General features: G+C 46.1%; 1 protein-coding gene and 1 long non-coding RNA gene across 2 annotated transcripts in view; one reads left to right on the plus strand and one right to left on the minus strand.

Annotated features, from left to right (window-relative positions):
• LOC121141427 overlaps nt 1-3,350 on the minus strand; it is a 59,512-nt gene extending 56,162 nt beyond the window's left edge. The window contains exon 1 of the long non-coding RNA XR_005878341.1: nt 3,244-3,350. This is a non-coding gene — a long non-coding RNA (uncharacterized LOC121141427). The remainder of the gene's footprint in view (nt 1-3,243) is intronic.
• A 63-nt stretch (nt 3,351-3,413) lies between these two features.
• Nucleotides 3,414-11,980, plus strand: Spaca3 (sperm acrosome associated 3). Its single transcript, XM_040749287.1, has 5 exons — nt 3,414-3,501; nt 7,507-7,772; nt 8,709-8,867; nt 9,273-9,351; nt 11,804-11,980. Exons 2-5 carry the CDS (start codon nt 7,586-7,588, stop codon nt 11,868-11,870), a joined length of 492 nt encoding a protein of 163 aa, XP_040605221.1. The 5' UTR covers nt 3,414-3,501; nt 7,507-7,585; the 3' UTR covers nt 11,871-11,980.
• Nucleotides 11,981-14,702: the final 2,722 nt, after the last annotated feature.

Below are 14,702 nucleotides of genomic sequence, written 5' to 3' on the forward strand. Positions count from 1 at the left end.
AGGCCTTGACATATAATACAATAGTGTATAATGCACTGTAAGAACTGTGGCAACAGTGATTTTCAGCCCAGGGGGCACTTGCAAATTACCCAGGAGCATCAAACACTGGTGGCCTGGGCCCCATCCACAGAGACTTGGATGCCACTGAACTGCAGGTGGAGTCCAGGTCAGGAAGGTATGGTAAGAAAAAAATGTCAACTTGGAGTAAGTTGGTGGAGGGTCTCCGCTAGGCTGTGGTCAAGGCTGTGGGCTTGCACTGCTGACGCAGGAAAGACAGACAAAGGGCTGAAGAGAGAAATAAAGAACCACTGAGCCCACAGTCAGGCCCAGTTTGCCCTGATAACTGTCCCATTTGAGCTGCTGCTGCTGCTTCCCACCCCATTTAAAAGTGAAAGTCAATAGGGAAATTAAAAAAACCATATCATAAAATAAAATAAGTTGAAAGAATACTCAATAAAAAGAAGCAGTGGAATAGTAAAAGCAGACAGCCAATGCAGTAAAATCTAGAAAAAAACCAACCAAAACAAAACTCAGGCAGACAGAATTACCACTAAGGGCTAGGCAATAAAATGACAGCTAAGATGTAGTAATGCAAGTTGGTGGGTGTCATCATACTTTGGCAGGGAGGGAAGATGATTTTTTATATTCTATAGAGGAGGGAAATCAGGTCTGGGGGACAGGTATGTGTCTGTAGCTGGCAGTGTTGTCAGGACAGTGCTGGCCAGGACAGGGTAATGTCTCCATTTTCCCGATGATGAAACAGGTTAACTTACCATGACCAGCCAGCTTGTCAGGGGAGGAGCATGACATTGAACTTACTTTTCATTGCTCTAGGTTTTCAAGGTGTTTTTAAAATTTTGTGTGTGTACAGTGTGTATGTGTGTGTATGTATGTGTGTGTGCATGTGTGTACGTGTGTATGTGTGTGTGCTCACACGTGTGCTATAGTACACATGTGGAGGCTGTAGGACAACCTCTCAGGGTTTACTTTGAAACAGGATCCTTTTGTTGCTTTTTTTTTTAAACCACCTGCAACAGGCTAGCTAGCCTTCCAGCATCTAGGAATTCTCTGGTCCCACCTCCCATCAACCCGTAGGAGTGCTGGGATTATAGATCCTTGTGCCACATGTCTGGCCCTTATGTGAGTGCTGGAGATTTCAACGCAGGTTTTCATGCTGCGGACAAGTATTTTAAACCACCGAACAAACCATCTCCCCAGCCCCTCGTTTTAGGGGTTTGAACTTAAGTTCTGAGCTCTTTCTGTTGAATAAATGTTCAAGCCTGGATGCCTTGTAGACTCATCCAATGAACGTGTAAAAATACTTGTCCAATTAGACATTTCTGTGAACAGTCAAACAGATACTCGAAAAAAAAATGCTCATTGTCACTAGTTATCAGGAAAGTGCAAGGTAGGATCACAATGGGACCTCCAACATATCAGAAGATACTATGTTAATGGAGAAAAGCCAGTCCACATACATGAAGTACCTAGAGGAATCAAACTCACAGAATCCAAGAATGGAACAGTGGGCACCAGCGTCAGAGGAGGGGCAAATTGGGAGTTGGCAGTTAAGGAGCATTAAGATTCAGTCAAGCAAGATGAATAGTTCTCTAGGTCAACTGTGCAAGTTTGTACTGTATAGCGATGCTGATAATTTATTGTGCACTTAAAATTTTAAGGGGAAAGATTTTCCTGTTTAAGTATTCTCATAGTCTTTTTAAAAACGTGACTTATAGATTGAGCAGGTTGTATTTAAATATTTAGGAATATAATATAAACAATTAAATAAAAAACCATGAATTTGAGAGAGGGCAAGGGGGAATACATGGGAGGGGTTGGAGGGAGGAAAGGTAAGTAGAAAGTTTTTAATTTCAAAAAACTAAAAAATTATTTGAAAACTAAGTAAACTTAACTTGTCATTATAACTTAGCTACTGTATTTATTTTGAGATCTATATCTATTTGTCTATTTATCAAGGCATCTATCTGTCATCATCTATCATAATTTAAAAACCAAAACACTGGTGGGGCCGGGGAGATGACTCAATGTTTAAGAGTGCTGGCTGCTCTTCCAGAGGACCAGGATCCCATTCCCAGCATCCACATGACAACTCATGACGGTCTGTAACTCTACTACAGGAGATCCAACACCTTCTTCTCATGACGTCTGTAACTCCATCCCAGGAGATCCAACACCTTCTTCTGGCCTTTGTGAGCACTTCACACACGTGGTGTACAAACATGTGTCGACAAAACACCCACACACATAAAAAAAATCCACTGGTACTAGTGATGGGACAAGTTCAGTGCTAACACGCCTGGTCTGGGCTGGGCCAGGAAGAAGAGATAAACAGTACACATAGACACACTTGGGACTTTGCTGTACTCTTCATGGTGATTGCAGAGCTACCAGCCCTGAGTCCTAAGCCCTTTCTAAACACTCAAGCTTTCCTAATTCCATGCTCTAGACGCAGTGTTTGTTGGTGCCCTGCAGGCAGGTGCTCCCATGGGTGTCACAAGCTGTTTTGGTTCACTTCTCTACTCCTCACACTTTGGGGACAATAGTGTACCTTTGGCCCTGGGGGCTAGATACACTGAGCAGTTGTCATCTAGATAGAGGAGGGAGGTGATTTGTGGCTCAACATTAAGGAATAAATTAATATTTTTCCCAGACAGGATCTCACTCTGACTGTCCTGGAGTTCACTAAATAGACCAGGCTAGCCTCGAACTCACAGATATCCACCTGATTAAAGGTATGCACCACTACACCCAGTCAAAGAGGAATTTTTTGAAGGGAGTTCAGGGGTGGGATGATCTACCTGGAGGCAGTGGCTTACACAGCTGTATCTGGGAAGTCAAGTCTGTTGGGAGGACAGACTCATTCTTTGAAGTACTCCGTGTGTGCTGTGTGTGTGTGTGTGTGTGTGTGTGTGTGTGTGTGTGTGTGTGTGTGTGTGTAAGACAGAGGGGAGGAAGAGCAGAGGCAGCCAGGAAGGGCAGGGGAGATAGCACAGTTGGTGTAGTGTTTACCTACCTCATCTGGGTTTCATCCCCAAGCATGACATAAAATTGGCATGGTGACATATACCTGTTATCTCAGCATTTGGGAAGTAGGGGCAAAAAGATCCCAGGTTCCAAGTCATCCTTGGCTGACCTGAATTTGAGGTCAGACTGAACTACATGAGACCCTGACTGAAAAAAACAAAATCAAAACCACAAAAACAAAAACAGAGAAATAGATACCTCTGAAATGCTCCTGGATCTCGAAACTAAAGGGCACAGATGATCTTGACGAAGTTCAGTGAGTGAGCATGTTCTAGAAGATGAGCTCACAGAGCCAGGAAGTTCTAGAAGGCCCTAGGTTGGTCTGGAGTCTACTTTCTTTATTGCTCTCTTAATGCCCAGTGCTGGGACACTGGCAGGATTGCAAGGGGTGTCTGAACTGAAGCAGGATTTTGAGCCACAGTCACTGCTGTCATTGTCACCACGGTTTCAGCTCTGGTAGGGAGGACTGCTGATCTGTGAGCCCCTCTCCATGAGTCCTGGTGGTGTTAGCTAGAGGGGCTTGGGAATGGGAAGATGTTGATCAGAGATCAGGGAAGGAGGGGAGGAAGGAGGGAGGGAAAGAGGGAGGGATGCTGTTCTAGAACAGACACTGGACAGAGAGAAAGATATGGAGGGAGAAAGAGAGGAGAAAGGAGAGGGAGAAGTGTAGAGGAAGGAGGAGGTGGGGAGGGAAGGAGGAATGGAGGGAGGGAGGGAGGGAGGGAGGGAGAGAGAAGATGAGTATGAGCCTTTGCTGGCAGGTCTCTGATCTATGAAATACCACCAGGTCTGCCTCCTTAAAACCATGGACCTGCTGTGAATTGCTCTGGATAAACTTATCTTGAAGCCACTTTACTATGAAAAATACTATAAAGTCACAAACACTGGGTAGCAGTGAACTTGGTTTCCTCATCATACATTGAGGATATTAATCCCACCTCTTTGAATGGTTAAGAGGATTAGATGAGATTAAGTAAAAAAAATACCCACAAAACACCTGGCCTTGCAGAGTTGAAGGACTCAGCAAAGGAAATAATTACCTTCCTCCCTGTACTTTGAAAGGGGCTCAAGCTCTGTGACCATGAATTCAGTGTACTTGAATTTAAGAAGTATCCATTGAACAGTCACTCCACACCAGTAGTTCAGCTTGCCTTTCAAGCTATGAAGATAAATAGCGCCAGGTCATTGTTCTGTGGAAATTCACTTTGGGAGAGGCAGCTGATATGTATTACAATCCAGTATGGAGATAAAGTTACCCTACTTATCTGGTGAGATGATTTCCACCAGAAAGGCCTGACTGGGGACTCAGTTTGGATGTGACTCATCCTTGGAGCATTAATAGAAGCAAAGAGACAGTCAAAGTGCTAGACAGCATGCATCACCAGAAGAGCAAACAACTTGGTATCACCAGAACAGGAGGTGTGAGTGAGGGGTGAGCCAGCTTTACTAGGTCATGGAGGGGCCTCTGGACCATGCTGGGAGCAGTGATGGAGCCATTGAAGAGCGAGGCATGACCAAGCTTTGCATTTCAATTCATTCTGGTGCATGTGATATGTCCAGGAGAGTCTGAAAGCCATGAGGGAAAGCAGGGTGGTAGTTTGAGCAGGGAAGATAGTGCTCTTGGAGGGAAGGGTCATCAGGGCATTGGCATTGGTTGGCTGTGGGTAGATGAAGGGCATAGGTTGGAGAAGTAAAGGACAACATTCCTATTTCTAGTATATTTGGGGAATCAGTGCTCTGTGTTGGGGGCAGAAGACAGAACGAAGAAGGGCAGAATTTGGGAGGAACATTATCTCTTCAATGAGTTTAGTTTGAGGTGACTGGGGTATTGACAAGAGGTGTTCAGGCATTAACTCCTCCTCAATGTTGATGTCACAGCAGGGGCGACCTAGGCCTTCCTGATGTAGAAGAGAGGAGGGCTTAAGGTAGAGAAGACTGGAAAATATCTCAGCGTTTAAGTCTGGATCAGAAGTGGGTTATGCCATGGAGGAGGAGGAAGCCTGGATGAAGGGAACATTGTGGGAACCTGTGAGACTGTGCTTTCAACAGGGAAGTGGTCAGCAGGTGAAATGTCCCTGAGGGCTCCTGTAAGGTGAGCCAGCTTAGGTCTCAGGCGGGTGGTAGTGGAGAAACTTTAGGAATCCAGATTAGCAAACAAGGAGAGAGGTATTGGTGCACATCTGTAATCCTAACCACTCATAAGGCCAAGGCTGGAAGATCATAAGTTGAAACTCAGTCTGGCAATTGGAAAGATATACTTTCAAAATAAAATGGATGTGGGGGATCAAGGGACTGGTGATATAGGACAGTGGTAGGGTCTTCCCCGGCGTGTGAAAGGAGGACCTTGAGTCTCATCTCTAATACTAGGAAAGAGAAAAATAAAAACAAAAATAAAAGACAAGATGAAGGAGTAGGGAGACAGTGGCAAATTTTCTCTCAGAAATTTGGATGAGAAGAGAAGAAAAGAGATCGGTACAGACAAGGATGAGAAGCAAGCGAAGACATTGTAGAAGCTGTGGCCCTAACCCTGGGCATCTGCATGGAGTGAGGGGGAGCAGACAGAGATGAAGTTCATGGATGCTGGGAGAGAAGGCATGCCTGACTCACGGCTGTGAGGGGAAGAAGAATAGAGCGCAGAGGCAAGAGGGACGTGGTTGGGAAGCCTGTCACATGGAAAGTCAGTGGCCCAGAGAGGAGAGAGGCCAACATATCCAGATACCCCTTATGAGAATTCTGGGAGGCAGGGAATATTCACAAAGATTGGAGTTTACATTCAGAATCAGCATTTCCCCAGGAGCCTGAACCAGGCAGTCTGATGTTCTAACAATGACCAGGAATAACGATCAGGTGTTGGCCTCTTCATATCTTTGAGGGCAAGTTGTTCCAGGCATGAAGATCATGTCCCGAGAATGAGGAAGGAAAGTAGGAATCAAGCAAGATGGTACCGCTAGTGGCAAAGGCTTACACATTGACCTTATACTTACTCCAGGGGACTGGACTGGTGACAGGGTGTGGGAAGTTCTTGAGGAGTTTGAAGGTGGGAGAGGGCTGAGGCAGGAAGAGGGAAAAATCCTGCTTTTCTTGGTGCAGTAAGGGGTGAGGTGATCTGGGAGCTGAGAGGGGGATACTCAAGGGTAGTAATGGGGGCTTTGAAGCCCTTTAGAGGAGCAGAGAGAAAGATGATCAAAGCCAAGCATCTGCACAGATGCTAGCTCATGATGGAAGCAACGGCAAGTCTGTTCTTCATGCAAAGAGCCAATATCTTTACACTCATCTTATCTTTCACTCTTTCAATCATCTTTTGAGGCAACTATTAATTTCCACCCAATTTATAGATGAAGAAAAAGAGGTTTGGAGAATGTCCTAAACTTAAGACATAGGAAGGAACAAAGGTGGTTTTCAAGCCCATGCGTGAAGCTGTGCCCTTAATCACTTAGTCATTCTCAATGTTTAGTGCAGGAGTTTGGAAAAAAGTATACCCATGTTTTTAATTTTTCAGTGAGCAGAGTGAGTACACAAAACACAAGTTCCCTTATAGCACTTTACTATATACTTAGTTTGGGTTGGTCCTTCCCTGACCTCTAATATTCCCTATTCCATTTTATTTTTTAAAAGTTTTAAGCATTTTAAAATCGTGTGTGTGTGTCTATGTGTGCATGAGTCCTGGTACCTGTGGAGGCTTGTGGAGGGCATCGGATACTCTGGAGCTGGGGTTACAGGTGCTTGTGTGTTTCTTGATTTGGATGCTTGGAGCCAAACTCAGGGCCTTTACAAGAGCACTGCATGCTCCTAACTGCTGTGCTGTCTCTCCAGCCCTACCCCTTCCACTTTAATATAACACAGAGGACACACATTTTAGAGATTGAGTGGGTATTTCATATATTTCATGTTTTGACTTTGTGATGGTGGAGAGGAGCTTGTGGGCAGAGTTCGGGAGAGATGGGTAGATGTGTTTGGTGGTATGAGCAGAAGGCTGCAGAGGTGGGGAAGTAAGAACTGATGAGGAGTAGCAAGGCCATGAAGCAGCAGAGACAGCGGTGTTGAAGGCTAGCAGGCTTGAAGAGGTGAAGTAACCATGAGGCTAAGCATCAGCAGTGGCTGATGTGATGGGGACATCTTCCCACAGAACCAAGTGACAGAGAGTAGAGCAAAAGGGATGGGTGAGTTTTAGGGAGCTTTTGCAAGGTGAGGCTACAGAAGTGATGGTGAAGATGGAGACTTGAGCACTGCTGGGGATCTGAGTGTGGAAGGCGTGCCTTCTGCCTAAGAGGACTCCATGCTGTGGCCTGAGGCTGACAAATAGAAGCCAGGAGGCTGGGAGAGAGACCTCTAGACTGGGGCTTGAGGTACCTTTTCCAAGCCTTCAGGAGCATGCCTGGTGTCCCATCAGGGATGGAGCCTTCTGACACCTCTAATTTCCCAGGGTGCACTCAGGCCCTGTCTTTCTTTCCTTCTTCCAAGGGGCAGCTGTCTGGACCCTTGACCAGGGCTGGTGAACTGTCTGCCATCCCACAGTTCAGCCCTCTATATCTTCCACCGCATGGAAGCTAGGATCCGGGATCCCAGAAGACAGCTGTGCCCACCTGGGATTACTTGGCTGGCCCTCACCTATCTGCTCAGCTGCCTGCTTGCCTGTAGTAAGGCCAAGGTCTTCAGTCGCTGTGAGCTGGCCAAAGCACTGCATGAGTTCGGTCTGGAAGGCTACCGTGGATATGACCTGGCTGACTGTGAGAACCCTTCTCCCTCTACTCACTCCCCTGTCTTTCCTCCTACTCATTTAAGGGCCTTGGAGGCTTTTTGAGCTTAATCCTTCTTTGTAAAACCAGAAGCCAATGAGACAACAGGTGGATAGCTCACCTCCTGAGTAAAATACATACTAGGCAGGCAACAGGCAACAAGATTAGAACCATCCCTGCTGCTAGTCAGGGAGTCAAAGGAACCAGCAGCTTAGTAGGTTATACTTCATCTTGGCACCGAGGATCAAACATGCCTGCCAAAACTTAGATGGCAAACTGAGCAAACCAATAATACCAAGCATTGCAGTTTCAGGAGATAGTAAAGTGTGTCTAGATTAATTTTGTCTCTAGTCCTAGCCTCCTTTGTAGAGCCTGCTTGTGTCTCCTCCCTCCCTCCCTCCTTTTTTCTATTCTTCCTTCCTTCTTTCTTTCATTTTATGAATACAGTGTTCTGCCTGCACACCAGAAGAGGGCACCAGATCTCATTATAGATGGTTGTGAGTCACCATGTGGCAGCTGGGAATTGAACTCAGGACCTCTGGAAGAGCAATTAGTGCTCTTAACCACTGAGCCATCTCTCCAGTCCTGTCTTCCTAATCTTGCCTCTAAACATTTGGCTCTTGTAAATTCATTCAACCAATGCTACAAGCCTCTCTATATACCGAATAATGAGAAAGTGGGAAGATTGACATCCCAAGTCAGGAAGGCAGATATCTAGTCCTGACCCTTGCTTTGAGGTTACTGTATGTAATCTCAGGGAAGTCACTTTGACCTCTGACCCTAGATTGATCCATCTGCAAAGCTGATGCGAGGATACGTGTTCTTGTCTCCTTGGGGTGGAGGGAGCCAATGTCTAGGAATATGTGAGCAGTTTGGTCTGTGGTGGCCCAACCACCTGATCTCAAAGCCTGTGTCTGCCCCTTGTAGGGGTCTGCCTTGCTTACTACACAAGTGGCTTCAATACAGCTGCTGTGGACCATGAAGCTGATGGAAGCACCAACAATGGCATCTTCCAGATCAGCAGCCGGAAGTGGTGCAAGAATCTCATCCCGAATGGCCCCAACATTTGCCGGATGTACTGTACCGGTAGGCTAGCCTCTCTTTTTGTAGCTCAGTTTACTTTCCCCGTCTTTGTCTCTGGATGGGAATCCCCAGGAGATGGATAAGGGGCAAGTGGTGGTGTAAGGTCTTCTGTGAGTCCAGTTTGCGGTCTAGGCTGAGAGATGGTCTTGGAGTTATAGGGGTGGAGGGAAGACTGTGGGGGAGAGGGGTAGGGTAACATCTGTGTTTCCAGAGATGGAGGAGTGGTGTGTGTGTGTGTGTGTGTGTGTGTGTGTGTGTGTGAGAGAGAGAGAGAGAGAGAGAGAGGAGAGAGGGAGAGAGAGGGGAGAGGGTGAGAGAGAGAGAGAGAGGGAGAGAGAGGGGGAGGGAGGGAGGGAGAGGAGTGCACTCTGTTCTCTGTTCCTTCATTCTCTCTTCCTCTTACCCCAGATTTGTTGAACCATGACCTCAAGGATTCTATCATCTGTGTCATGAAGATAGTTCAAGAGCCCCAGGGTCTGGGCTACTGGTGAGTAACCCCCACTAGAATTGTGGGAGCTGTGACCATAACCAGAGGGTAGCATCAGGAAACTGACCTTCCATAAGTATCCACTTTTTTCTAGGCAACACATTTTCTTGACTTCATGAACCAAACCTTACAACCATTGTTGGGGATTATGAGAATCCAGATAATTACAGATGACACAATCAAGGGAGAATAACGTTGGCAATCACATGACCACATAGCTCAGCCCAAATTTTATAGAAAAGCCTCAGATGTATAATAGATGGTAGATGAGGTTTTTTTCTTGGATCATGGGTAGGGTTCTGGAACATTCCTCTTCCAGTTTTTTCTTTTCATACCGACTTCTAGAAATATGTCCTTTGAAGTCTTTTCACAACCAAGAGGTTGTCTGAGCATCACGTTGGGCTCTGACCTAGATGGCTGATTCATAGAAGCACCTGGGTCAGATGTTTCACAATTGCCCAATCTCTTTTGATGGGGTTTTCCACTTAGTTCCCAGCCTCAGTTCCACTCATGCTTATGAGGGTGAAACCAGCAGGGCAGCGAAGAGTCTAGGAAGGTGAGCCACTCCAGGGGCTTGGAACACCGAGGCCATGGACAGATGTAGCAGCTGATAAGGTTGGAGAAGGAACTTTAGGAGACCTTGGAGCAGAAGGAAGGAGAAGAGAGTAAAGATGGGGTAGGATTGGGGGGTTCTGTTGGATGGTATTGCAGAAGTCTAGGTGAGGCAGGTACTGGAGAGGGACAGGTGCACCAGTAGTTGATACAAGATATAAAGGGTGGAAAGGGACTCAGGGGTAGGTGAAATATGGTCTAAGAGGAAGAGGAGGGGTGAAAATGACTGAATCTTGAGGCATTCCAGAAACATTACTTGAAATGGACATTGCTTTGTGCTCTGAGACTAGTTGAGACTACAAGAAGTGAGTTAGGGGTAGAGCCAGCTCTGTCGGATGCTGTGTGTTTACCAAACCAGGAAGGTACAATGACAGCTCAGGCGTTATTCCAAGAGCTTTGGCATCCATACTATGGAGTGGAAGACCTGATCCTAATAGGTGAAACAAAAGAACATGCCATCTGTTATACACTTGGAGAAGACTCTTGAGAGTCTGGTGCTAATTGGAGGAAGTGGACCCAGTAGGTTCAGTGCTGTCCATTCCTGTCCACTGACATCAGAAAGGGCATTATTTTTCAGATCTTGGGATTCCTGAGAACATTGGACCCTAGGTCCCTATGTTCTTGCTTATCTTCGTCAAGTTATCAGATGGGACTGGGGAGACAGTTAAGTCCATGAGAATTGTTTGTCACGAAAGGATGAAAACCTGAGTTTGTTTCCCAGAACAAATACTTAAAAGCTATACTTTTGGCATTTGATCCTATCACTAGGTAGGCAGAGACAGATTTCTGAGGCTTGCTTACCAACCAGCCTAGCTTAATTAGTAAGCTACAGGTTCAGTGAGTGACTCTGTCTAAAAATAAAAGGTGGACATTTCCTGAGAAATGACACTCAACGTTGACATCTAGCCTAACACACACACACACACACACACACACACACACACACATAGACACACACACACACACACACACACACACACAGAGAGAGAGAGGAGAGAGAGAGAGAGACAAGAGAGAGAAAGAGAGAGAGAGAGAGAGAGAGAGAGAGAGAGAGAGAGAGAGAGAGAGAGGAGAGAGAGGAGAGAGAGAAATAGTCTCAAAAGAGTATAGCAGTCAACTATGGAAAGAGCTAAATTGGCAAACTGGCGACCAAGACATGCAGAGTATGCATGCAGCCACGTACCCTGGGTGAATAAGTTTACATCACAACCTGAGTTTTTCATGAGGAAAATAGGGGAGATAAACATCGACTCAGTCTACCTAATAGGCCAGCTGGGGACAGCAGGGAAGTAGTTGTAGTGAGTGAAGGGTGTGGCGGCTTGTAACTGTGAAGGACTACACACATATAAGGTGGTCTCACTGACCCCCAGAAGCACTTGAAGGTAGGAACGAGGCTTTGCACCTAGGCTCCAGATTCTTGCTTCTAATCCTTTGACAAGGACATGTGTAAGTTTGAGCATGCTAGTTTGTATCTTCAATGGTAAAATAAGGCAGCTAGAGAGTAACTTTTAATGGCCAGTTTCTCCCTTAAAAAAACATCTCCTCTAGGTTATCTTGGCTTATTTGTTGCTTCCCATCCTCTCAGGCCCTCGCTTACCCTCTCTCTTAGCAACTTTGCTTCTCCTCAGTTTAGAGCCCCATATCTCTCCTGCTCTCTGAACAGGACCAAGGGTTGAAGCTGATGTGGACTTTTGGTTTTTAGACAGGTTTCTCTGTGTAGCCATGGTTGTCAGGGCTGACCTCAGACTCACAGATATCCACCACCTGCCTCTGCCTCCTGGGTCCTGGGACTAAAGGTGTGCTAATATGGATTCTTTTCCTCCTTGTTTTCTATCTCTAGGGAGGCCTGGAGGCATCACTGCCAGGGCAGAGACCTCAGCGACTGGGTGGATGGCTGTGACTTCTAGGACCCTCTCTCGGTGGACCAAGCCACACACAGCTGGCTGGGAAGTGTGGTTTTGTTCCTGACCCAGGCTTGGGAAGACAAGGCAACTAATAAAACTCTAATTTGACATAAGCACGTTTCCCAGCTTTCTGCAGATGTTCAGGTGCCCAGCTGGAGCCAGATCCTCCTCTAGTCTTCTCATCTCACGTGCTCGCCTGGGCTTGGCTTCAGGTGGACTTCAAAATGCCTATCATGGAAGGCTTGGGGACAAGGTCAGTGTCTATTCCCATACCTGGCAGAGTTTGGGTCTAGAGTCACCAAATTTAGCAAAAGCCAAACCAAAGCAAAAATAGGATTAATTTGGATTTAGTTAAATCTGGATTTCAGCTACACAAGTATCTTTAATGTACATGTATAATTCAAATTTTGTATGACTCATACTAATATTGAGGAACCAGTTGTGTATATGAAATTCAAATTTAATTGGGAACTGCTGCATTATTACCTAGCAAACCTAGATACGTCTGGTATTGGGAACTCCTGGCATATTATGGAAAGGTTCTGGGGATGCTTACTTTCTGCAGTTCTGGTTGCAGATGTAGCCACCACACCTTAGCTCTCACTTGGTGTCCCCTCACATCCCACGGTCGTGAGGTGGTGCAGAGTGACTGTCTCCCTAATCTCAATAATATGACCCTGGGAAAGTGATATCCAGGAGTTTAGCATTCCTTTTGGGCCAGAAGAGCTAAAATGGAGGTCACCCTGAATGTTACAGGCAGCAAAGCGACCATTACATTGCTTGGCACAGTCGGGGCTCCTTGTGTGCTTTCCCAAGCTCTGGGTGTCCTGACGCCAGCTGCCACAGGGACCAACGGGTACCCCCAGCCCTGCCTACCTGGAGACCTGCACTGTGCCTCTTCACTACTTGCTGAGAAAGAATGAGAGGAGAGGGTGTGACGAGAGGCAGGGAAAGGAGCTGGAAAAAGTGGCAGAGGCTTCTATGTTTCTTTGGAGTGTGGGAGGGCAGCTGTCCCCATTCCAGACTAGAATGGCTCAGATTTGAAGCAGGATTTTCTTTGCCATTAGCCATTTCATCTTGCATGACCCAGTCACAGTCCATCATAAAGGAAGTCAAGGCAGGACCCTTGAGGCAGGAGCTGATGCAGAGACCATCTTGCCATTCATTCAGCCTGCTTTCTTATAGAACTCAGGACCACCAGACCAAAGGTGGCACCACCCCCCATGGGGTGGGCCCTCCCCCATCAATCATTAATCAAGATGATACCCTCACAGACTTGCCTAAAGGCCCATTTTATGGATGCAGTTCCTCAGTTGCGGTTCTCTCTTCTCCAGTATCTCTAGCTTTGTCATCAGCCACCTTTGCCCAGCTAGACACTGAGATTCCTGAAGACAAGAATGGTGTCTTCCTCTGCACAAGTTCAATCCAGTCAAATCCCAGAATGGAGAAGAGGAGTGGACACAAAGTCCCACCCCTAACCAAGAAGCTATTTGCAAATGATAGCTGCTAGGAAAGGGAAAGTCAGTTGTCTTCAGTGGAGTGACATTGAGCAAGTACATTAGCCATAGTCCACGGCAGGCCTCATGCTCAGGAGTAGTTGGCTCCATGGTCTCTGCATCCTCTCCTGCCTCAAGGGTCCTGCCTTGACTTCATTTATGATGGACTGTGATTGGGACCTGTAACACAAAGTAAACCCTTTTATACCCAAGTTGCTTTGGGTCGTGATCACAGAAATTGGAACCCTAAGAAGACACCATCCCTGCTAAAAAAGCAAATGAAATCCAACAGCAAGGGCATAACTGAAGGTCCAATGGCCATCCAAGAGCATCATGTATACATTTCCCTCCTTGTTTAGCCACCAGGCCACGGGCACATCCTTGTAAAGCAGGTGTTATGGTCGTCATTCATGTGTTCAGGTCTCTCCAGCCCTCAGAACCTCTACACACATAAAATAATTTTATGAAATCCCATTCCTGGGTTTTCCTGGGTATTCATTTTCTGCCTACTCATTCACTTTGCCATCTGTGAGAGCATGCTCTGCTCAAAAGCTGCAGCAGGTGTCAAAGGTTTAAAAAAAATAAGGAAGAAAAAAAATGAAATTTATCAAAGCTTATCTTTTGTTTTCCCTTCTGCAAATTGAAAAACGACAGTCATTATGCCATTTGGGGAGAAGAAACATCAATCCCTCTTTGTGTGCTGGTGTGGGCTCTCTTGGAAATTAGTCAGCACTTTCAAGACCACAGCCAGCATCCATGGAGCCATGGAGGGTCACAGATGGGGTCCAGGCTTCAGAACCCTTCTATAATTACATGTAAAATCTTATGCCTATCCTCATGGTTATTATAAAACAAGTCAGTGATCCAAACAAGATTAAGAATCAGTATGTTACAAGAAGCAAAAAAAAAATCAAAACCACAGAGAAGTATGTGTGTGTGTGTGTCTGTGTGTATGTGTCTGTGTGTGTGTCTGTGTGTATGTGTCTGTGTGTGTGTATGTGTCTGTGTGTATGTGTCTGTGTGTGTGTATGTGTCTGTGTGTGTGTATGTGTGTGTGTCTGTGTGTATGTGTCTGTGTGTGTGTGTGTGTCTGTGTGTGTATGTGTCTGTGTTGTGTGTATGTGTCTGTGTGTGTGTCTGCGTGTTCATTTCTCCCTTTCATGTCTCCACTTGGGGTTCCCTTTCTTGTGTCCAGTCTCCTAAAATTTGCCTATTCTAACCTCCTGGACCTGGCTTATGCATCATTTCATGTCCCTTCAGCTGGAACCCACATCCATCTGTATATTTGCTAGTGTTTCCATTCAGACTATAAACTTCATGCCTGGTACACAACAGTTGA

Source organism: Mesocricetus auratus, unplaced genomic scaffold (assembly GCF_017639785.1).
Source record: "Mesocricetus auratus isolate SY011 unplaced genomic scaffold, BCM_Maur_2.0 Super-Scaffold_100007, whole genome shotgun sequence".
Lineage (NCBI taxonomy): Eukaryota > Metazoa > Chordata > Mammalia > Rodentia > Cricetidae > Mesocricetus > Mesocricetus auratus.